Source organism: Ricinus communis, chromosome 3 (genome assembly GCF_019578655.1).
Source record: "Ricinus communis isolate WT05 ecotype wild-type chromosome 3, ASM1957865v1, whole genome shotgun sequence".
Classification (NCBI taxonomy): Eukaryota; Viridiplantae; Streptophyta; class Magnoliopsida; order Malpighiales; family Euphorbiaceae; genus Ricinus; species Ricinus communis.
This window is the reverse complement of record NC_063258.1, coordinates 29,472,455-29,494,522: the sequence shown is the minus strand read 5'-3', so window position 1 is coordinate 29,494,522 and position 22,068 is coordinate 29,472,455. Positions and strand designations below refer to the sequence as shown.

The 22,068-nt window shown below is 33.7% G+C and overlaps 5 protein-coding genes across 6 annotated transcripts; 3 read left to right on the top strand and 2 right to left on the bottom strand.

The window, feature by feature from the left end:
- Positions 1-335: 335 nt before the first annotated feature.
- On the bottom strand, positions 336-3,781 carry LOC8259010 (F-box only protein 13). Of its 2 annotated transcripts, none has more exons than XM_002516128.4 (2): positions 2,546-3,781; positions 336-1,841 (listed from the first exon to the last, which is right to left on the bottom strand). In XM_002516128.4, the coding sequence occupies exon 2, from the start codon at positions 1,812-1,814 to the stop codon at positions 576-578; it is 1,239 nt and encodes a 412-aa protein (XP_002516174.1). In that variant the 5' UTR covers positions 1,815-1,841; positions 2,546-3,781; the 3' UTR covers positions 336-575. The 2 variants fall into 2 exon arrangements, with proteins under 2 accessions (XP_002516174.1, XP_048227761.1); XM_048371804.1 differs by lacking the exon at positions 2,546-3,781 and adding an exon at positions 1,978-2,516.
- A 669-nt stretch (positions 3,782-4,450) lies between these two features.
- On the top strand, positions 4,451-6,444 carry LOC8259011 (protein FATTY ACID EXPORT 2, chloroplastic). The gene is made up of 3 exons (XM_002516129.4): positions 4,451-5,043; positions 5,485-5,619; positions 6,027-6,444. Exons 1-3 carry the CDS (start codon positions 4,593-4,595, stop codon positions 6,164-6,166), a joined length of 726 nt encoding a protein of 241 aa, XP_002516175.1. The 5' UTR covers positions 4,451-4,592; the 3' UTR covers positions 6,167-6,444.
- Positions 6,445-7,294: 850 nt separating this feature from the next.
- LOC8259012 (protein TIFY 3B) lies at positions 7,295-10,905 on the bottom strand. Its single transcript, XM_002516130.4, has 5 exons — positions 10,590-10,905; positions 8,895-8,997; positions 8,607-8,814; positions 8,425-8,482; positions 7,295-7,771 (listed from the first exon to the last, which is right to left on the bottom strand). The coding sequence occupies exons 1-5, from the start codon at positions 10,733-10,735 to the stop codon at positions 7,624-7,626; spliced, it is 663 nt and encodes a 220-aa protein (XP_002516176.1). The 5' UTR covers positions 10,736-10,905; the 3' UTR covers positions 7,295-7,623.
- Positions 10,906-12,531: 1,626 nt separating this feature from the next.
- Positions 12,532-17,955, top strand: LOC8259013 (vacuolar protein sorting-associated protein 27). Its single transcript, XM_002516131.4, has 11 exons — positions 12,532-12,641; positions 12,837-12,964; positions 13,267-13,323; positions 13,454-13,521; positions 14,849-15,059; positions 15,134-15,234; positions 16,506-16,581; positions 16,686-16,745; positions 16,810-16,860; positions 16,987-17,065; positions 17,571-17,955. Exons 2-11 carry the CDS (start codon positions 12,881-12,883, stop codon positions 17,666-17,668), a joined length of 885 nt encoding a protein of 294 aa, XP_002516177.1. The 5' UTR covers positions 12,532-12,641; positions 12,837-12,880; the 3' UTR covers positions 17,669-17,955.
- Positions 17,956-20,090: 2,135 nt separating this feature from the next.
- LOC8259014 (brassinosteroid-responsive RING protein 1) lies at positions 20,091-21,046 on the top strand. Its single transcript, XM_015717430.3, has one exon. The coding sequence runs from the start codon at positions 20,362-20,364 to the stop codon at positions 20,893-20,895; it is 534 nt and encodes a 177-aa protein (XP_015572916.1). The 5' UTR covers positions 20,091-20,361; the 3' UTR covers positions 20,896-21,046.
- The last annotated feature ends 1,022 nt before the right edge of the window (positions 21,047-22,068 follow it).

The window sequence follows — 22,068 nt, the reverse complement described above, 5'->3', positions numbered from 1 at the left end:
AAGAAAAAGAAAGAATTTATCTTCTGTCCAATATTGCTCAACCACGTCATCTGATAATCAAGATAGACCGTATCCTTTTGGACCCTGTCCCACATGATTTCCATCCCACCTCATTACTAAACGATGGCGTTTATCATTTGCTAAGAGAGGCCTTTTATGATGCTATTGACCTGCTGCGATGAAGTTAGTAACTTTTGATGCAGTTCCTCAACGATTATATATCAAATATATATCTGATTGCCTGAAAGTTATCAGTATAATCTGGCCTCCCAGATGTTGTTATCATATAAAAAGCTTTGAAGAAAAATAAAATAAAACAAACAGGTTACAGGCCATGAAGCAAAAGAAAAACTGCAGTGTGTTGTTATAAATTAATCAAACAAATTTTCATCGTCAAATTCATGCAAACCTACACTGGCTAATTTCCCAGAATAATCTCACATAAAAAGAATACAAGAAAAAAGAAATTACAACAGATCATAAAAAATAAGGAGAAGAACAGAAGAAAAGAAAAAGTATCACAAATAGCAATTACAATCATTAGCACATTCCTAATCTGCAAAAGAATCTTGTTCTCAAACAGAAGCTTCGATCCTGGGCTCAAATGAGAAGGCAGACATGAACTCCACAGCTTCACCATTCATAAAACATTTTGGCAATTCAACCCAATCATTGTTCCTCAAATTACACATTATGTAACTGAAGAACTCAGCAGAGTTTAAGCATATAAATATCTGGTCACCAGCTCCAACACAGTTTATATCCACCTTCTTGCCATAGAACTCGTGCGACATTGCTGGAGGCATTGCTGCAATCTGTTGCCAAGATCGAATATCTTCACTGAACCTCCATATCCTGAGGCTTGCACTTCCAAAAAATTCTGATAGCAATACAACTAGCATTTCTCCTCTGCATTCCACTATATCGATTGAGTACTCGTAAAATACAGGCAATAGCCTTGGGTACTCAAAGAAGCACTTGCCGGTCAGATTGCAAGCTACGATTGTGCCTGATGAACTAAGGAAATAAGCAGTTTCCTCTCCATTTTTAACAGTCATTACTGATGAATATTGTTTAGATGGGCTTCTTTGCATGTCAGTTGCCACAACATTTCCTGCTTTACTGAGGAAGTAGACAGCATTGTCATCAGCTGCGTCGAATTCTTGAGATTCATCAACCTTCCTTTTCAATAAAATCTCCTCATCCCAGCAATTAGCGCTTGAATTATACATCCTGCATGACAGTTTCGGTAGTTCACCAGATACTAAAACAAGCTTATAAGACTGCTGATTTTTCATATACGTAGTCATTGCAATAGCATGAAGGGATTGACTTCCTGATTCTAGATGAGCTGGAGGGACTCCGCGACAAGATCCTGTCACAGGATTGCACACGATTAAAGCGCCTGATTGTTTGCGGAAGCAAACTAAGCCACCAGAAGCTGCAACAGGCATGGAATCGCAGTTAGAGCTGCTATGCTGGAGGAAAGCTGGATGATTGAGTTTCTTCCAACTTCTTTCAGCAGAGTCAAAGACGGTCCATTTGTTAAGATTGGGATCCACCATGAAAAACCATGGATCTCTTGAAGGAACCTCAGAGCAGGCAAACTTAAAACTGGTAGAATCTGCAACTGATTTCCATCTCTTGCATACTGACCTAAGGCGAAAGAATGTGGAAGTGGGTAGCCAGGAAAGAACCCTCTCAAGAAGGTCTTGATTGAGTTCATCCAGACAGATGCTGACCATGTCATGATCTTCTTCTTGCGACTTCCTCTTCCTGCTTGGTACTGAAGCCCAAAATTCATAGTGCTCCATGGATAAATTACAACTTGAAAATATCAACTGTTACAATAACAAGTACCAATAGAGATATTAGATACCAGAAGGATATTTTAACATCCGATCATGAAAGAAAGGGACAATAGATAACCTACGGATTAAAGATGCATACTAATGAAATTGAAGATAAAATCCTTACAAAGTTTCTTTCTTTACTAAAAACTTTCACCCATCAAGTTGATTTACAAGATATGCGACCATCAGAAGAGAGAGAAATTCTTGAAAGATATGAATAAAAGCAGGCAATTTTACAGAAAAGATGCTAGATAGAGGCTGCTTAGAAAACAAAAATTGAAAAAGAAAAGAAAAAGGAAGAGGGAAAGAAGTAAAAGGGGATCAAGAAATGAACTTTTGTTTTTGGAGAGAAACCACAGGGAAATTGGCATCAACAACAAAAAGAAAAGGAAGGCATTTTCTTTCCATTCTAGATTCTTATTCTTGAATAGATTCTATTCTATTGCTAACACGTAGAAACCAAGCATCAAGCAGATAAGTTAAGCAGTCTAATTTGACAGAAAAACAAGTCACTATCTTTCACCAATATCAGAAGAAAGAAGATTAATTAGTAAACAAGCAGACAATTAAAAAGAAAAACAGCATAGTAGGAACCCACATTGGACAAGAACAAGAACAAGAAGAAGACCCAGAAAAATAAATTAAGAAACAATAGATAGAAGAAAGAAGGAAACCAGAAAAAAAACTTGTACCTGTTGATACTGTGTGGAGAAGTTGAAACCTGAAAAAATTGAGAGAGAGAGAGATACTGATACTGAAACAAGAAACAGCCAACAGCAGGAGGAGGATTTAGCAAAGTAGTAGAGGTATTGTGGGTCTTACTCAATTGGAATTTAAAGAGTAAGGGACAACGACAAAACCAACAAAAAAAGAGAAAAAGCAAAGGGCAAAGATTTAGCAAGAGAGGAAGGGCAGGAGGAAGGTTCCTAGGTTTATAGCCTTAGCTTTAGCTTGGCGTTGACACTATAGAGAGTAAATAGAAAGAAGAGAAGAGGGAGGGAGGAGAGTAGAGTAGTAGTTGACTAAACCTCGGAAAAAAGAGAGAAAAAGAAAAGAAAACATTGGATTCTTGGGTTGGACTTTGGGTTTGGGTTACAATGGAGTTTAGATCCAAATAACAAAGTGCAAGTAAGTAAGCAGCAGCTGGGATTGCACATGTGTGGCTCCACTTTAAGCATAAAAAGAAAGCGAAAACACACGTAGCTACTGATAGAGTAAAAGAAAAGCAAACAAAATAAAATAAGAAGAAAACATTTCCATGTCAAAGAGAGAAGAGAGAGAGTTTTACTGCTGCTGCTGACCTTTGCAAAGAAAAAAGGAAACGAAATAAAGAGAAAAGAAAAGAAAAGAAAAGAAAAGAAAAGAAAAGGAAAGTAATTTCCTTTGGCTCCTTGTTTAGGAATCTCATTTTCTTCTCTCTCTGGGGCCTTTGGGTTTACAAGTCAATGCCTTAAGAATTGATTCCTTATAGACAAACACTTCAAACAAATATAATCTAATGTAAATAATATGATTAGAAAAATAATAATTAAAAAAAAAAAAAAGAAAGAAAGGAAATGTATAATAATATCTAAAGACAAAAAAGCCGTTAATCACGATCTCTTTTCCCGTGTTTGCACTGCAGAGATCTCGATGCCATTGCCACTGCCACTGCCACTGCCATGGGCGTCTCCTTCCTTCCTCTGATTCTCCGTTTTTCACGGGTTGGTCCCCTAAATAACTGGGCCTCAAACCCTAGCTTTGCTCCAACTCACTTCCTTTGGACCTTCTATTCACTATACTAGGGCTTTGCCTATATCAACTATAATTTCCTTTTACTCCCCATCTCCATCTCCATCTCCTCAGGTTTAGATCTCATCCCCGTTTGTTTCCTGGAAAAAGACTTGTTTTTTAAAATATTAACATCTTGTGTCCAAATTTAATAACACTATTAATTCAATAGTTATAGGTCATTTATTCAGTATTGATTGGTTGTAGTTTTACCACTATTACAATTTTGACTAATATAGTTTTAATTTAAGATTAGTTTTATTAATATTTATACAGTTTTTAAAAAATAGTTTCACAATTTAATTTTTTTAACTCTTAATAAATTTTAAATGATATGACGATAATAAAAAATTATACGCTTTATCATTTATTCGCTTTTAACTATTGTTATTTTTACTAGGAATTAATCATTAATATATAATTTATTAATTAGTATAAATATTATCTCATAAGCTTAAATTATTATATTTTATATTTTAAAAATATAATTTTTATAGAAAATTTAAATATACTTCAAAAATAATAATAGAGATAAATGAGATTAACTTAAAAATTATATTTCTAAATCGTTTCAGACAAAATAGAATTATTATCTTTCAATTGGAAGGTGCACATTATATAAAGAAAAATATTGATTAAATTTGATATATTATTTTCAGTATACACCAAATTAGAAAATATTTATAATATATTTTATTAAATTCTAAATATTAAATATATATCAATTATTTGATATTATTACGTATTTATTTTGGTATAAAATGAAAAAATTTCATGATAAAAATTATTTTCTATGTTTGCTGTATGTACCATAACATGGGTCTAGCATATGGACTAAACTGGGCCGAATTGGGCTGGGGTTCCGATATATTTGTTCCACAAGAACAAAGCAGAAGAAACACAAAGAAAGCAAAACCTGTAACTGGATCAAAAATGGCCGAAACAAAGTAAAAGAAGGAAAAAGACGGAATGGCAGAATCAGTGATAGGTACAGTTTCTCAGTCATCTCTTATAGTTCTAGACTCTTCCAAGTTTGGATTCCGTACATGTGCAACTCCATCAACAATCATACGCCTTCACCAATCATCCATAGAGAACCGCAGATTTTTAGTTTCTTCTGCAGATACTAAGCACTTGAAGCCAATCTCCGCTGTCTCTTCCGATTTCAAAGCGTCTAGTCTCGTTACGGATAACGTTGACTTGTCATCTGAAGGGATTGAGATTGAACCGGTCACTGGAGGCGGCGGCGACGGTTACGGTGACTCAGGCGGTAGTGGCGGAGGCGGTGGAGGAGGAGGTGGTGCTGGTGGTGGTGATAGGAAGGACAAAGGAGAGGGAGAGAACGGCGGTGAGAGAAAGAAGAAGATGGCATTGTCGATGTCACAGAAACTAACTCTTGGCTATGCTGCTCTGGTTGGAAGTATTTTTTTTTTACCTTGTCTTTTTGGTTTAAAAGTTCAAATCATTATAGTTTCTTTTTACCGTCTATTTTTTGTGTTATGGATAAATTGTTTTTAAAGTAGTGATTTTTATGATGTTTGGTGATGGAAATGTGATATTTCAAATGTAAAGTAGTTGGTGCAATTGTAAATTCTAAACAAGGTCAAAGATCTCTATTTGATTTACCACTTTTGAGATTGCCTTAGACATTCATAGTCTTTAATATGTTGATTGTTTTGGCTTAAGATCTATCGTGAATAAAAATGTTCATTTCTGTAGCTTAATTTTTGGCTATTGTCAGTTTTGTTAATTGGTATCTGATATTTGGTAATGTATTTGTTATTTATGCTACTTGATTATATGAGTAGCTATTAATTTCCTATCTGGATGTATTTGATTTGATTGTGGTTGTTTTGTATAGTGGGTGGTGCTATGGGCTATTTGAAGAGTGGTAGCCAGAAGTCTCTTTTGGCAGGAGGACTGTCTGCTTCAGTACTGTATTATGTTTATACACAGCTTCCTACTAATCCAGTATATGCATCATCTATAGGGCTTGGTAAGATATTCTGGATTTATTGATATTCTTCTTACCATTACCTTATACCTTCCTATCTCTTCTTTGAAAGAAATTTGATTTCATTTTTGGGTTGAAGGGTACAAGATGCCAAGTCACATTTTTCTCTAAGATTTACCCTTTCAAACTTGTTACCTAAGTTTCCATATTATTTCCTCCCTTGGGCATTCTGAATTTTGCTAGGCGTCTGGTCTTTGAAATTTATATACACGTCATATATTAGCAACAGAAGGGTTTTTGGTGATGATGGTTTTTCTTTTCTTCTGGATTTATTGACTGCTCATATTTAAAATAAAGTGCTTCAGGTTGCTCTTTCATCTTACCCAGCATATAAGGCTACTAATTTATGATTCTAAAGTTTGGCTAGTTTTATATCTTCAAAATTCCAGGTGTGTCTTCTGTACTATTGGGAGTGATGGGCTCTCGTTTCTTGAGGTCAAAGAAGGTATTCCCTGCAGGTGTTGTGTCTCTCGTCTCGCTGGTGATGACTGGTGGCTACATTCATGGCGTCCTGCGTAGTATGCACTAAAATCTGCTGAATGTAATAGCGGAACATAGGCTCCCATTCGAAAAGTTAATAATTAGGCGAAATCCTTGGCCATCCCCTGTGTAGCTGATGTCAGTGTCACTTTGTTTTTACTCCTGTCATGGCATGTAAAAATTGTGTTTAGAAATGTGGAGCTTCAGGACTTGAGTCTTTCTTTTCTGTTTTTTAATGGATGTATCGTGCTGCTATTCTCTCAAGGTAAACTTACTCTTTCTATATTGGAGAGACTTAATCCATATCCCTCATGTTATAGGTTGTTATTGGAGATTGCTTTAGTGATGCACTTTGATTCAAATCAGCGATGAGTTGAGTATCATAGATTTCCAATTGCAAGGCAAATAAGCTTATGGTATGATTCTATAACCAAACTGGCTATTTTATCAAGACGCTTTGCTGCTTGCATTAGGGTAGCCTGAAATGCTTTCCATTCCCACACAAGAAGTTTGCCCGAGCCCTACGAAGGGTGGACACCAAGCACATCCCATCAAGTTGAGAATTTAGATGTTTTTAAAGGGGATTAAGGGTCAATTTTGATAGACTAATTCATGGTCGTAAACTGGCTTCTTCTTCTTTTCATAATAATAATAATAACAAATTATGCTCCTCTCTTTTTCTTTTTTGGCAATGAAACTCGTGGGCTCGGTTCTTTTAAATTATAAGACTTTCTTATTCTTCTTATCAGTTTTTGTGTTCTATAGTTTTCCTTTTTGTTAAAAAAAATTATTTCTTGATTTGGAGAATTGAGTTTTATGTTTTCTTTTTCACTTTGTCAGATGAGTCTTCGCCTGTATTTTAATTTATATTTTTGAATTGTCGAAAAAAAGAGGCGGTGATATCTTCAGAAAGAAAGAAAGAGAGGGAAATAAGATAGCTTTTTGACAAAATATTGAATTACCCATCTAACAAGCCTGTGATATGCAAACTCGAAAAGCTGGAATGGAAGATCAAAAGTTAAAAAAGGTTAATCTTGAAACCTTAATAATAAGTTTAAGGGGCCAAATTCAACCTAATATACTTTTATGGCTACATCACAATAAGCAGGTTTTGCGGCACTTGTTATTGACACAGTTAACAGACACTACAGGAGGGTTTTATAGGCGACAAGGCACAGAGTCACAATACTACACATTAGAACAAGCAAGCAGGCAACAATACATCCATAGTCTGTCAATTGTTGTTGGCAGTTTTTAATAACATTGATAGCTGTCCTAAAAGCACTGGTTCACCATGATATTTCAATTGCCTTTGGCCGATGGGGCAACATGTGAACAAATTCTCATTAGCTTCAATGAGAAATTGACTAGTTACCCCAGTAAATCAAAAAGCAACTTAAAATATCATCATGTCCAACACAGTATCCATTTTCTAGATTAATACAACACTAACAATATCAGCTTATATGAGAGTTTCAATTCTTCATCAGAAGCTGTTGTGCACAATCAAGCAAGGTTGGCAGCAACCTCTCGTTGAATTTCTTTGTCCTGCGCAATGCTACTTGCATCTCTTGAGACTTCAGTGCTTAAATCAGGTTTTTTAGCTCCAGCCATTTTTGCTGCTGGAGTGGGATATGGACTTTTGCTGCCCAGCCTGCAAGGGGGAAAATAAAGTAAATGGCAGCAAATGAAAGGATGTGATTATGCATCATAAGGATAATTGGATATATAACTTGGATACAGCAGCGTATCATTTTCTTAATAACTTTTAACATCTGCTCAGATGAATTTCTTCTTATAGGCACCCATACCAAGGGCGGTGGCCGGTGCAGGGGAAAAAGAGGGAAACAGACCTTCACAATTTGTAATAAATGCTACTATGTTGAAGGACTTCGAGATCCAATTGTTTCCTTCCAAGACATAAAAAGAGCTGTCTTTGATCGGGTTTGGGACTTCATTTACCAATTGAGCTATCAAACTCAAAATGACTACTAAAAGAAGTGTTGTTATACAAGATATTTGGTCATCAGTCGGCATTTAATTCCTAGGTTGCATTTACTAGTCTAAGATCCATCTGCCTAGGGTCATACTATATGCGGTTAAGTGTAAAAATTAATACTTCTTCCATGTCTATTTATCAGGAATTATTTGGGAAATTCGTAGTATTAGATATTTTCAAGACGCTCCAAGGAGACGATCATGCAATATTCTGAACCTGAAATCCCAAACATCCATCTTAAATTTTCAGTTTGAATTTCTGGGCCTGCATCTTAGACAAAGAGCACTCCAAGAGTAAACAGATGGTACCTGTCTCGTCGCTTCTCAAAGAATCGCTGAAGAGAATTTCTCCTTGCAATTGGAAATTCTGAGCCAATGGAGAAAATCCGTGGGAATTTGAAAAACTATATGTAATAATATTCATAAAAAAAGAAGATAAAGAACATAAAATACACTAAAGCAAAACTAACTGCATCTCAGTCCTACATTACCTGCTTGCATTTTGCAAAGAGAGGAGGCTTGATGTATAGGATAGAGCTGGGCTTGTGGTGAAGGCAAAGCACTTGTAGTGCTTTGCAGTGAAGGAGACCTTGTAAGAACTGGTGTATTACTAGCTGGAGAGACGGCAGCAGTCTTCTTCGTGTCAGCAGGTTTAACAGCAGCTGCTGCAGCAGCAGCAATAAACAGAATTTCACGAACCTAAGTCAAACATGGTGAAACAAGTTAGAATGAAATATCTATACAAAACTTATTCATGTGTTAAAAGCTTCAAAGAATACCTTTTCAGCAGGAATTGCATCAAATACGAGAACATTTCCGCCATAGAAGATGGTAAGCTGATTTGGGGTCGAAATGGTTGCATTTGGTCCAGATGATGCAGGCCTGAAAAAAAATATTAGTTATTGCAGTATATGAATCTTTCTGGCATGTGTCTAACTTTTTAACAGTTATCCATGAAAAAGATTTTGTACATAGAAGAATCATAAACATATCCCCCTCGACCCCTCCACCACCAAGATAGTCCTTAGGTGATCATGCAATAAACATTTTCCATGTTGATGTGGAATTGGAAAGGCCATGGGGCACCAGCATTCATGTCAAGGACATGAAATAGGTGCACAAAAACATCATAACATAGCCATGTCAAAGTGACAATTCACAAACAAATTCCACTATTTAGCGAGAACATTCAGGCACTTACACAGGAAAGACAACTTAAGGCTGAAAATAATTGTGAAGAGACGTTCATGCACATTAGAATCTATACTTGATAAATGTAATTTATCTTAAATTTTTCAGTCATAAAATTAATCTCTAGAGGTGTAATTGAGAACATAATTGAAAGAAAATGTTTCCAAGAACTGCCAAAAATCTCCACCACCACTCTCAAAATCAAAACCTATTATACATGAAAGCAAACCTGTAAGGAGCTTCTATGTTGGCAACTGGAGAGACAAACATTTAAGTAAAATATGCAACCAATTTATTTCCTCAAAGATTTCACCTTCATCATTATTCTCAACTTTGAAGCTTCACCGAATGGAAACTAGGAAAATGGTCTAGAGCTTCTTAATGCAGACTAGTTTATGAACTGGTAATTTAAATTTTTTTATCTCCATCTCTGATAAAAATAAGCTTGATTGCCAGCATAAGCATTATGGAGGTCTTCAAAAGGAGTCCACTTCCAATTCTTTGGCTATATGAAAGTTTCAAGATGTCTCTTTCTTCTTTAATCTTGCATAAACAACTTTTTTGTCCTTTAAGCCTAAGTCATGATCATCATACAAAATTAAATACAACCAATCTATCGAGTTCAAACCCTGAACTTTGCTTTGTAAAATTCCAAATACAACATAACTACCATGATTAAACATGAGATGCTTCACCCCCTAATTCGTGAGCACACTTCTAAAGTGAGATTGTGAGTTCCAATTTCCTGTCTCCTCCATCATAAGTCAAAAATCTCAAAGAAAACTGAAAGGAGCATGCTTATAACTTATCTTCAAGATGCATCCACTTGAAGCCAGCAAAATAATCCAAAGAATTCACTTGCACTCAGATATCGTAATTAGGCTTCAATTTCTGGGAGCCGAAGTATACATAATACAGGTAATACCAAAACTTAAAACTCAAAATTATATTTCATTTCCAAACTAAAGTAAATTAAAGTGAGCCATACACAAAATTAGCATACTAATCTAAACAAAGTCCTTACTGGAGACAATTTAGTGACGTTCAATTCTCTCCACTATCCCAAGCATTGACTACTTGTAATTAATTCTTTTAATTAACCCTCAACCAGACCATAACACATACACCACAACAATTTTTTTAACAATTGAATTTGCACGAATACAACAGATCCCCATCTCCAAGTCCCCTATTCGTCTTTAAAGCTGACTCAATAAAAGGGAAACAAATGAAAAAATAAACAAATTACATCTTTTCAACTGGGTAAACTCAAAAAGACTTACCTTAAGGCACTAGTCCAAGGATCAAGAGTCTCCGTGCAAGATCCCATGTTGCCATCACCGCCATTAACAACCTCTTCCCCCTTTTTCACCTCCTCCAAAACAGCTTTCACTTTCACTTCCTCTTGTGAAAAAGATTCACCCTCCATGTGATTCAGATCACAGGCAAAAACCCACAAATTGCTTTGTTTTTCTTCTTCCTTGAGAGACAGAAAGAAAAAGAGGAGAGAATTTTAGGACATAGAAAGAAAGAGAAGAAGCTTGACCAGGAACCTTTTTATTTTGTTTTGTTTATGAATTGTCCTTGGCTGGTAGAGCAGGCAGGTAGGCAAAAGCAACCCAAAAACTTCCGTTCATTCAAATATTGTTTCCATTTTTTAAACGTGACATTTTGCCACATGGGTCCATCAGATGTGTTTTCAATTTCAACTCCATTTTTCTTTTATCTCCTTTTCTTTTTCTTTGTTCTTTTTCTCTCTATCTCTCTCAGTGATTTATCGTAGCCAAGTTCAGCTTAGCTCTTCAATTATTTTCTAAGATACAATTTGCCTCAAAATTAATATTTAACTCAATTTAATTCAAATTCTTTTTTACTATTTGATCTCAAAAATATTTTAATTTATCATATTTGATTGAAATTCATAAAATTTATTTATAAATTTAAAATTTATAAATTTAAATTAATCTAAAATTATATAATTAAATTTGTATAAACAATTATAGCTAAATTAACTTCTAATAAAATATATAAAATTTTTATATAAATTTTATTAATGAACTAATATGTTTTTAAATAAAATAAATATTTTAATAAATTTCGGTCAAACATAACATTTATAAAAAATTTTAATTTATTGTGAATATTCAAATTCTAAATAATATAATATAAGTATTCAATATTGCTAGTAACAGCGGTCTTAAAAAAATATATTTCAAAATGAATAATTAATTTAACAGAATATATTACTTTTAATTACAAAGCTCAAAAATGGTTTTCTTTTTTGAATTTAGGAGGTGATGAAATGATTCGTAGACCTGAATAAACTGTGTGCGCGAGTAGGTTAGAGTAATCAGCGATTGATAGAAGAGTCTGGACGCAAATTAGATTAAAAAGGCTACTTTTAAACCTCAAAAAAAAAAAGATAAAAGATGAGGGGCTAAAACTGGCCTTTGGCTTATTCATTTAGTTCAGTAAAAAAACCATTTTATTCTTTTATTCCTTGTTTTAAATTAGTGGGACCACAGCATCTACTCAGTTCGGTTGCTGTGTCTCGTCATTCGCAGGATGAGAATTTTGCACGTTTTAATCATTTTCGTACTTCTCTCTACTCCTTGTTTTATCTTTATCTTTATCTTTATCTTTATCTTTTCTCTTCCTCTCGTATTAAGTTTTCTTGTTATCCACCCAAGCAAAATACTGAATTGTCCTATTAATGGAGTAATTATAATCATACTGTTAATATATAACAAATAAATTCATTAAAACTTTTTAATTCTTTTAGTTATTTTAAATTGCTTTAGGCTTTTGATAATTAAATCAATTAATTATTCTTCATTAATATTAATACTAATGCTATTCACAGCACGGTTAGATAATAATAAAATAAAGTTGTATTAGAAATAAATGAATTAAACTTTTTATCCTTTTAAATAATATTTTTGTCAATTTTTTATCTTCGTGTACAATATAGGTAAATAGAATCTAAAAAAATAAAATAGATAAATTTATTGATATAATTTTAATTAATTTAGTTATTTATTGATTTGATTTAGTAATAAATAAACATTAGTGATTTATTATATATATGTAAAATTTCTACAAGTTTAATTTTGTTAGAATTTTTGAAAATATAATTAAGTGTAATTCTAGAACCTGTAATTTATGAATCTTCATGTCTTTTCTTTTTCCGTTGCTTTTGCTATTTTATAGCTTTGTTTTCAATTTTTATTTGATAATTTGGGAGGGGGCCTGTTATATGCTGGATCCGGCCCAAACCAAAAGCTTAGGCTTTTACAGGCCTATCCAACGGCGTCAGTCTCCGCCTGGCAACCCGGGTAGGAAAAAAAACGAAAAAGACTAATAATCTGAAGGATAATGCGTCAGAATAGAAAGTGGGGCAAACTTCATATAATCGTTGAAAAAACTAAAAAAATTGACATTTTGTACATTATTATTGCGTCCCCCTTCTTTAATATAACTATCTTCCCATTTTTATTTTTATTTTTATTTTCATTTTCTTGCTCGTTCAGTCCGTGCTTGTGATAATTGAAGATAAAGATCGGAGACGAGAGAAATGGCGGCAATTGAGCCTCCACCTTTCCATGAATCGGATCGCTGTGATGTTTGCAAATGTAGCTTTAGCACTTTCCGTCGAAGAGTAATTCATTAAATTTATTCCTTTTTTTTTTCTCCTTTTTAATTTTTACTTATTGTTTGTAGAAATTAATAATCTGATTTTATTTTCTGTTAGTTATAAAAGAAGTGCAGTAGTAAAAGAAATTCTATATCGCATCTACTTGTATAAAAATATGATCGCGGTGGATTGATCTCAACTGTTTGATTTTAGAATTTGATTCGTTGCGTTAATAATCATTATTGATTGAAATAAGTAGTGAAATTAGCTAGGTATTTCAGGATACCCTCTAGCTTTTATTAATGGTTCTTTTTTTTCTTGGGTAGCATCATTGTCGTCGTTGTGGAAGGACACTATGCCACGAACATTCTTCAAATCAAATGGTATGGTTTTTCTCTTTTCTTTTTATCAATCTTCTTCTTCTTCTTATTACTATTATTATTAATGAACTTGATTTAGTCAATGAGTGATTATTAACTGATATTTTTTTTAATTTTTCTATGCGCTTGTCAGGCTTTACCACAATTCGGCATCCTGTCTAATGTTAGAGTATGCGCTGATTGTTTTAATGATTCTACTCGGTGAGTAGGTGCTTAATTGAATTTTGACATAATTGTCGTTGTTGATGTTTTCTTTGTCAACACTGAAAAGTGTTAATTGCAATACTGTTCCATTCACATTGAATGGGAGAACTGATTTAGAGTGTGTATGTTCCAATCCAAAGTAGTGAGATGTTACTATATCATGTCATTGGATTACGAAATGCCAAACCTGAATGATCAGGTGGATTACTGGGAGGAGTGTGATTTGTTATTTTTTCTGCTAGCTTGATAAATGCCAAACTAATTAAGAGGAACAAGTTGATAGTGAAGGGGAATACTGGTATAGATGACATTCAACATTTTTATTGACTACAACCTGAAGCTAAGCTTTTGGCTTAGTATGTACAATATATTGGCAATGAATTTAAGCTGATGGAGTTTTATGGTTGAAGTTGTTTGCTTGTGTGGAATTGTTAATTTGATAATCCTGGTACTTCTTGGCTTTTGTTAGAGCTTTGTGATGCCAATGGATTTTAGTTCAAATGCCATATCCTTTGTTTGCAAAAAGCAGGGGAGGACATTTTGAATTAGTAGGAAGGCGCCCTACGGTACAGGGAAGGATCCTTGTCAAAAAGATATGGCGTTTTTTGGATATGTCCACTGTTGGGGGATGAGCATTATGGCAGCCATAGGTTGTTTGCATATTCTTCAAACAAAAAATTAATTGTTGGGTATACGGGCTTGTTATTGATGATTATGCTGTATTAACTTTATGAGGAGATACCAAGTTTATGTCTCTCTTTACCTGAGAGGCTGAGACTGCCAGTCATTACATATGATAATAGACAATAATTAAGTTGCTTTTTGTGGATATCTGATGTCTTCTAGATGATAGAGCCAACATTCTTGTAAAATAAAGTTTCTTGTTTGGGCAATACCATGGTAGGAGGGAGAGGCTTGAGCTTAAGAATTTTTTATTAAAAGAGAAAACACTCATTATTTAAGTCTAGTTAGTGCTTATGTCGCAAGCAATGATAGGAATCAACTTCAAGAATTCGTAATATAGGCCAAAGAACCTACTATACATTATGTATAAATTCTTATTTCTAAAGGGAGATCCTGATCTCTCTTCTTTCCACTGATTATTGTTCCTGGACTCTAGTTGCGCACTGGACTATCTCTGAAGCAGATTTTCATCTTAGAAGTTTTATTTGTAAAATGTGTCTAGCCATCATATAGTATTTCCATTTATCTTTTATTCTCCAGTTTTCCATCTTTCATTATAACTGTATGCACATTTTGGTTTTGGCGCATTATGCTTCGGTGTCTTTCCTTCATTTCTCACCTTTTTTCCTTTCCAATGCAGATCAGGCCAAACTAAATCACACGCTTCCTCTGATGGAGCTCATTCTGTAACTGATAAATTTTCTAGATTAGACATTGGTGCAGAAACATATTCAACAACTGAAACAGCTACACAGAGTCAATCTGTTACAGGTGCTATAGAATGCAAATGTGGAATGCCTTTATGCATATGCGAAGCTCCAGCCCCTATAGCAGAAGCTGTTCCACTGCAGGTACAAACTTCTCAATAGGTTTAGATATCTTTGCAGTTAATGATCATGAATTTACTGAATCTGTCATTTGACAGATGAAAACCCCTTCTAGCAGTATGTCTCAGTCAAATCCAAAACCAAAGAAGACAGATGCCAATCTTAGGAACAGAGTTTCCTCTTCAAACAACAAGCCTAGGTATGCTTTTTATAGATGCTTAATCTCTTTTCTTCAATACCTGACAATAAACAATGGTTTGAGGTTTTACATGTAATTTCTCCCGAAGTAGCTTATGTTGTGTTTGACTATGTAATTTAAATATTGAGAACATTAATGCATAGTTTATAACATCAATGAGAGTCTGGCTTTTTGATCCATATGTAATAGCAAATCATGTGATTGACGCCTGATGATGGCATGATTTAACATGCCAAAAGAGTAGATATAAGTTTCATGGTTTTTTTATATTCCATCATACTCTAAGTGCATGTTCCTCAGCTCCTAACTTGCATATTTACAGGAATCATGGTGATGTAGGACAGACTTAGATAACCTGTTCTGTGTTGATTTTTGCAGAATTTAAAGGTTTTAAAATTGAATTTCAGGTCTGATTTTTCATATCTAAAATAGAGGGATAGCAACAAAAATATAAGAAAATTTCTAAGAGTCAACACTTAGAAGGTTTAAGATTCGCACCTAAAGAGAATTGAAACATACAATTCTGGAGCAGCAATTTGCAGGTAATCTTTTCCCTATTGAATCTGAAAAAACTCTCAACTATTGCAAGCCTAGGTATATACAGTCTAAACTAATTCTAACATTACTTAGATTAGGAATTCTAAACTATGAGCAAACTACTACTAATTAGGAAATACTGAACCAAATAAAACTCCTAAATCGGACTTAAAATAAATAAAGACTCCTAAGATAAATTCTAACTATTGTTTTAGCAAAGCTGGAAATTACAGAAATATGCTTTGGATATTAAAAGTGTAAATATTAAGCCAAAATTCTAAACCTTTTGATTCTTTGAATTTTGTTTTTCTTGAAGTTTTTCTTGTCCACATCACATGGATTCTAGGCTTTTTTTTTAACTTCAATTTGTCTACAGGATAAGGTTGAAGCTGAAGTTTGGATTTGTTCATTTAGTATTAAATCTCACAAGGGAGTTCTTACTGATTGCCACTTTTTAACTTTCGTCAATGTCTTCCCATAGTTCTTCCCTGCACAGATATCATCATCTCCTTGTAATTTGATCTTTTTCTTTCTCCACATTCTCCTTATTCCGTTCATGTTGAGTTTATGCTGTGTTTGTTATTTAGACATTTTGATTTTCTGAATTTCTATAAGTTGTCCAAGTTTTTTCTTCTTTATTTAGATTGTAAGCTGCTACATTGAAAAGTTGATGTACAATTACGTTTCTTCAGCTGACTTTTCTGAGTGTTTATCAACCTTTGGGAAATTTGCAGTTCAGTTTTCAATCATGGTCAGACAACAAATGGCAGTAGTGATAGCCCTCAGATGGATTATGAAGTAAATGGGGAGGTATATTCCATTATAAACTATCATAGGGGTTGTAATTTTCCATAAGGATTTAACTTGTCATAAATTAGTTATTCATGTTGTATGATTGCATAATTTGTTGTTAGGGTTTGCGGGAAGCCATAAAGAATGGTGATACTGCTGCAGTCAAGAAGCTACTGAGCGAGGTATACACCATCTATATTTTAAGATTAATTTTGGAAATTACATTAAACATCGTAATATTGGCAGGGTGTTGATGCAAACTATCGTGACAAGCAAGGACTATCTTTGCTACATTTGGTAAGGACCCTCTTTGTTTTTCGGGGTCTGTTTGTGCTCACATACATGTTAATGTGCATACTTGTATATTGGTCAGTTTCTTTAGAAAAAAATTATGTTACTAATTAGAGGGTTAACTGGGTGTAGGCTGCACTATTTAACCGAACTGATATAGCTTTTATCCTCATGGAATCTGGAGCAAGCCTGGCCTACAAGAATGCACAAGGTAATCAATGTTATGTCCAGTTGTAATATCTAGCTGCAGTGTCCTGTTGCATTGAATTGTTTAATTAAGGTAGAAGTCCTTCATGATATGCCGCATATTGGTGTATAAATCTTCAAATTCCGAGTATTTTCATGATCTGTACAAGGAAATGGACATGTAAAATAGCTAGATACACTTAGGTCTCTGAAAGTTTGGAGTGAGCTTAGAAAGTAGAAACCTACCCGGTTGTTTTTTGTGGGGACTGATGAAATATTTTCAGTTTTGTACCATTATTGAATGGTTGAACTCTATGCGTCCTTATACTCCCCGGCATCCCCTGTCCCTTCCTTTTTCCCCTTATCCCCCAAGCCAAAGAAAGAAAAAAGGGAAGGTCAAGTTGCACTTTCTTTCCTTTCTGAACAAGGCAAAGTCTTAAGCAAACGATGATAGCAGTAGGTAGGCATTAAATAGTCTTTTTTCTTGTCAATATATTTTTCTTTATTCTAATCAACTTCCTCTTTTCTAGGGGAAACTCCACTAGACTGTGCTCCTGCAACTTTGCAATACAAGATGAAAAAGAAAATGGAAGAACATGGGCAGCAGGGCCCACAAACCACCATTTGAGAGTAGATATATCTTTTTCATCTACATATAACTTGCACATGCATGATCAAGAAAAGGAAAAAAGAAAAAGACAACTGCACATGCAAGTTGTCCATTACTTGAAGAAATAGTTTTGATTTGGCCGAGTGAATTTGTATAATGTAAGTTATGAATGCTAGCGGATAGCACTGAGAATCTTTACCATTGCTCATCGAGTATCCAATAGAGAATCCCCTTCTTTTATTGGCTACACCGTAGGGCTTCTTTTTAGAGGCAATAAAAAAAAAAAAAAAGTGTTTATCTGTGTATGCATATGAACTTCGCTTAAATTGGGGTTTGTTTTAAAGCCCATTTTGCAATGGCATGTTTTGTATGTTAAAGCAAGATAGATCATGAAACTCGATGCCTTTAGACGCCGGCAGCCTTATCTTGGCCCAGGCCGAATTGCTTGTGGTGTGAGAAAAACATCTTTGCCCTTCACAAACTTAGTTAGGTGAGCTACTGCAACGTGGCTCCGAGTCATGAACAACTCAATTCATATTGAATCCCAAATGTCTGTAGACGTCATACGGCAGCTATTTTGGACGTTGCCCTTACTCTTGTTTATGCTTTTCAGTTTTAATGGCTTTTGAGATAGAGGCATGGACAAACCCAAGCATGATGTTATTGTTAAGCATCCTTTTTATCCTTCTCTTGTTCCTTTCCCTTTTATGGCTTTTGAGAAAGGGCATGGGCGCAAGCATGATGTTAGGGACCGTGGATAAGATTATTCGATTGTTTGGACTTTGTTTGATCATCTGATCAGCCGTGAATGCTATTTGAGTTGAGTCCCACATTCTAATGTGCGAGTTGGTTACATCACCATTGTTGTGAATAATTATAAAAATCTCGTGCCTGCGTAATGAGTGTGTTTCTAAATAGCTGAAAATTTGTCAGGTGACGAGATCGATTTAGTTATAGTGTCAATAATTTAACCATTAAAAAGAAGAAAAACATAATGATTGTCTTAACAGATGACACTCTACATAGCTCTTATTGGTTAGGATTATGAGGGGTGTTTTATTTCCTTGTCAACTATTGCTCCTTTAATGCACCTAACTAATATGAGAAATTGCACTCCATAAATATCCCGGAAGAAATATACATTTAATTCCCACATAAATGTTGATGGCTATTTTTTTTATCGATATTTTAAAGTATCTATTATTATAAAATATTCTAATTTCTTAAATAAAATCATAGCCATAATAATAATATTCTATATTCCATTCGTGCTTATAGAGTAGGAGAATACACTACTATATAGTAATAACAAAATCTCGTCTTTCCTTATATCGGTCATTCAATAAAATTAAAAAATAAAAGACAAGATAGATCTACTCGCTATTCAATAAAACTAAAAATGAAATAAAAAAATAAAATAGAAAAGACAAAACGGCTGCTCCGAGTAATAAAAGAAAAATATTAAAAATATTTTGAAAAATTTCAAAAGAAAAAAATAAAGAAAATTGCATCTCTTGAAGATATTAATGCTCCATTGTTTAATCAAAGACTCTAAACCTGTTACGAATACTTTTCACTTTCACATCCTGGAAATCATGGGTTTCTGAGGTGTAATTGACTACTTTTGGTACAAACATTATATTATATAATCTTTGTTAAGAGGGACAAAATCAACCCTGAGATATTAATTAAATCTTTTTAACATTTCTTCTCTAAATAAACAGGAAATGAGAAGAATGTGGTGTGTGACTAGGATAGTGGAATTTACATGTGTAATGAAGTCATTTCTCACGTATCAATTGGAAAGTAAATAACATTAACATCTAAAATACAGAATTGCAGATGGAATTAGACCCTTTTTCCATCCCTCCTTGTATTTCCTGGGTTTACTTATTACACACACACATCACACGTCAAGAGTTTCTTCCTTCCTGGTTTACCAAATAACTGCTGCTAAAAAACACGTGCCATAATCACTCATTTTAATTAGTTTTTCTCTAACATCCTTTTTCTTTTATTCTCATTTATATTTTCTTGGATTTTTTAAATTTTGTTTCATAGAATTCCCAAAACAAATTATGATAATGATAATACAAATAAAGTTTGGACCCAGAATGCTTTTTGTCATAAAATACAATTCTGAATCTAAAGATGAAAGAAAAAGCAAAAAATAAAAATAAAAATAAAAAAGAAAATGTGCGTCAGAAATCTGCTTCAAGATCAAGATCTGTTCAAGCTGTTTCCACTTTTATTCCAACTTTAACTTTTCCCCTCTCTTTTGAAGATTAATTGATCTTTTCAAAATAAATAAAAATAAAATCTTAGATAATCAACAGACCACCGACTTTAATGTGTGGTGACTTGCACATGACAATGACCTAATCACCATACTCAACAAAATAGGGTCTCTCTTTATTCTTTTCAGTCTTTGGCCAGCAGCATTGGCACCTAACAACAACAGTTTTTAATTGTTAATAAAAGATGGCACCCAAAATTAAAAAAAAGAACAAAATTAAAGTGATCGGCTCCACACCTCATCATCACCTATTTCATTTCCCCTTTGCCTTTATAAAGAACCCAAATCCTCATTTCATCCTCCCCTTTCTCTCTTCTTCTTCTTCTTCTTCTTCTTCTTCCCTCTTCTGTTTATTCTTCTTTTTCTTGATTATTAGGATTCTTGCTTTATAAACTTTCTTGTTTTTTTTTTCTTAATGGGTTTCTTTGTAGAGGATTCAGATGTTATAGTGACACATCTTCTTTACAAGGCGGCTGTTATTTTAGCAGTCGCGAGATGGGCTTTGTCCTGGGCTCTTAGGTTTAGAAGCAGAACCTATTTATCTCCTTCTTCTTCTTCTAGCAGCAATGATTCTCTACACCAATCTTGCGCTCTCCCTTCTTCGCAGCAGATAAGGGACGGCCTGATTTTAACAACTTTTGGCGATATCACTGATAGGATTTCAGGAGCTTGTGACACGTGTGCTGTTTGCTTAGGGCAGTTGAGTGAGCTTGATGAAGTCAGAGAACTAAGGAATTGCTGCCACGTGTTTCATAAAGAATGCATTGATAGATGGGTTGATCACGATCATGATCACGATGATAATCATAAAACTTGTCCACTATGTAGGGCCCCTTTGTTGACTGCCTCACAAAGCTTGGCTTGGATTAACAATAATAAGTGTGAGCCCAGTTGGGCAGTAGAAAGAATCCTCTATCTTTTTGGGGATGATTTGTTTATGCAGTACTAAACAGTAATTGTTATTCTCTCAAAAAAGAAAACGAAATGGTAGTAATTGTTATATTTGTAACATTAATTAGTGGTTTAGGAGCTAAATATCAATTTTGTATTGCCTGGATTTTATTGGCTATTGAATCTGTACATATTTGTTGCCTTTTTAACTATTGTGTTTTTATTAGTTTTTCAATAAATATTTTTTATTATTTTTATTACAAGTGAACTATCATTGTTAATCAATTGTATTTTTCCTTTGATATAATTTTCATTCAAAATTATTTATTTTTTAAAAAGACAGATACGAAGTCAAATTATATACAAAAATTTAAATAATATGACAGTATAGAAAATATATGCTCAATCTCAAAATGCGTTGCCGCTTAAGAGATTTACCAAATATTTAAAAACTTTCTCGCTATCTAAAGGTTTTGCTTGCTTGTACCCGTTAGAAAGTTATAATTTAAGACATCTAATTAATTTACTTATGATAGCACTCGAAATTTTCAATTTACGACATCTAATTAATTTACTTATTCTTCTCCATGCTTGTCGTTTTAGGCTAAAAATTGTCAAATTCTACATTTCCTTTGTTTTTATATATAATTTTCAATTTATAGGACCGACCAACCAATACTATACAAAAGAAGGATAATATAACATATTATGCTATACTTGTCATAAAAGGCAGTCATTTATTTAATATGTATGTTTTTTTTTTTTCTAAATTATGAGTGACCTTACATTGTGATTTATACAACCAATAAAATATGTTATTCTTTTTCTTTTTCTAGAGTTTTGGTTTCAAAATATATTATTTTGAATGGGCTTATAAATTACCAACTTTTGCTTTTATGGGCTGTGATGGCCACTTATGGGCTAGACTAAAACTCAAATATCATCAGACCCAACTGTTATCATATTCCAAGGCCCAGACCCAAATCTTGAACAACTTTGCATAATGATGCACAATTACTTTTTATCAAATAATTTACAATTTCATTTTAATTCACAGATATTATACAAGCTTACATGTTACAACCATTAAAATAAAATAAGATTGGGTCTTCTAAAAAAATAAAAATTGAGAACATCATCCATATTCAAATAGAAACACATTTATGAATTAAAAGATGTGAATAATATTGAAATTCAAACTATGCTCCAGTTCCACTAAAATAAAAATTAT

Coding starts and splice junctions, on each gene's coding strand:
- LOC8259010 (XM_002516128.4), bottom strand. CDS start 1,814: ATGGAGCACTATGAATTTTGGGCTTCAGTACCAAGCAGGAAGAGGAAG.
- LOC8259014 (XM_015717430.3), top strand. CDS start 20,362: ATGGGTTTCTTTGTAGAGGATTCAGATGTTATAGTGACACATCTTCTT.
- LOC8259012 (XM_002516130.4), bottom strand. CDS start 10,735: ATGGAGGGTGAATCTTTTTCACAAGAGGAAGTGAAAGTGAAAGCTGTT. Junction 8,815..8,894: donor ATGCAATTCCTGCTGAAAAG/GTATTCTTTGAA, acceptor TGTTTGACTTAG/GTTCGTGAAATTCTGTTTAT. Junction 8,483..8,606: donor TCTTTGCAAAATGCAAGCAG/GTAATGTAGGAC, acceptor CCATTGGCTCAG/AATTTCCAATTGCAAGGAGA.
- LOC8259011 (XM_002516129.4), top strand. CDS start 4,593: ATGGCAGAATCAGTGATAGGTACAGTTTCTCAGTCATCTCTTATAGTT. Junction 5,044..5,484: donor CTATGCTGCTCTGGTTGGAA/GTATTTTTTTTT, acceptor TGTTTTGTATAG/TGGGTGGTGCTATGGGCTAT. Junction 5,620..6,026: donor TGCATCATCTATAGGGCTTG/GTAAGATATTCT, acceptor TCAAAATTCCAG/GTGTGTCTTCTGTACTATTG.
- LOC8259013 (XM_002516131.4), top strand. CDS start 12,881: ATGGCGGCAATTGAGCCTCCACCTTTCCATGAATCGGATCGCTGTGAT. Junction 12,965..13,266: donor TTAGCACTTTCCGTCGAAGA/GTAATTCATTAA, acceptor TTTCTTGGGTAG/CATCATTGTCGTCGTTGTGG. Junction 13,522..14,848: donor TGTTTTAATGATTCTACTCG/GTGAGTAGGTGC, acceptor TTTCCAATGCAG/ATCAGGCCAAACTAAATCAC.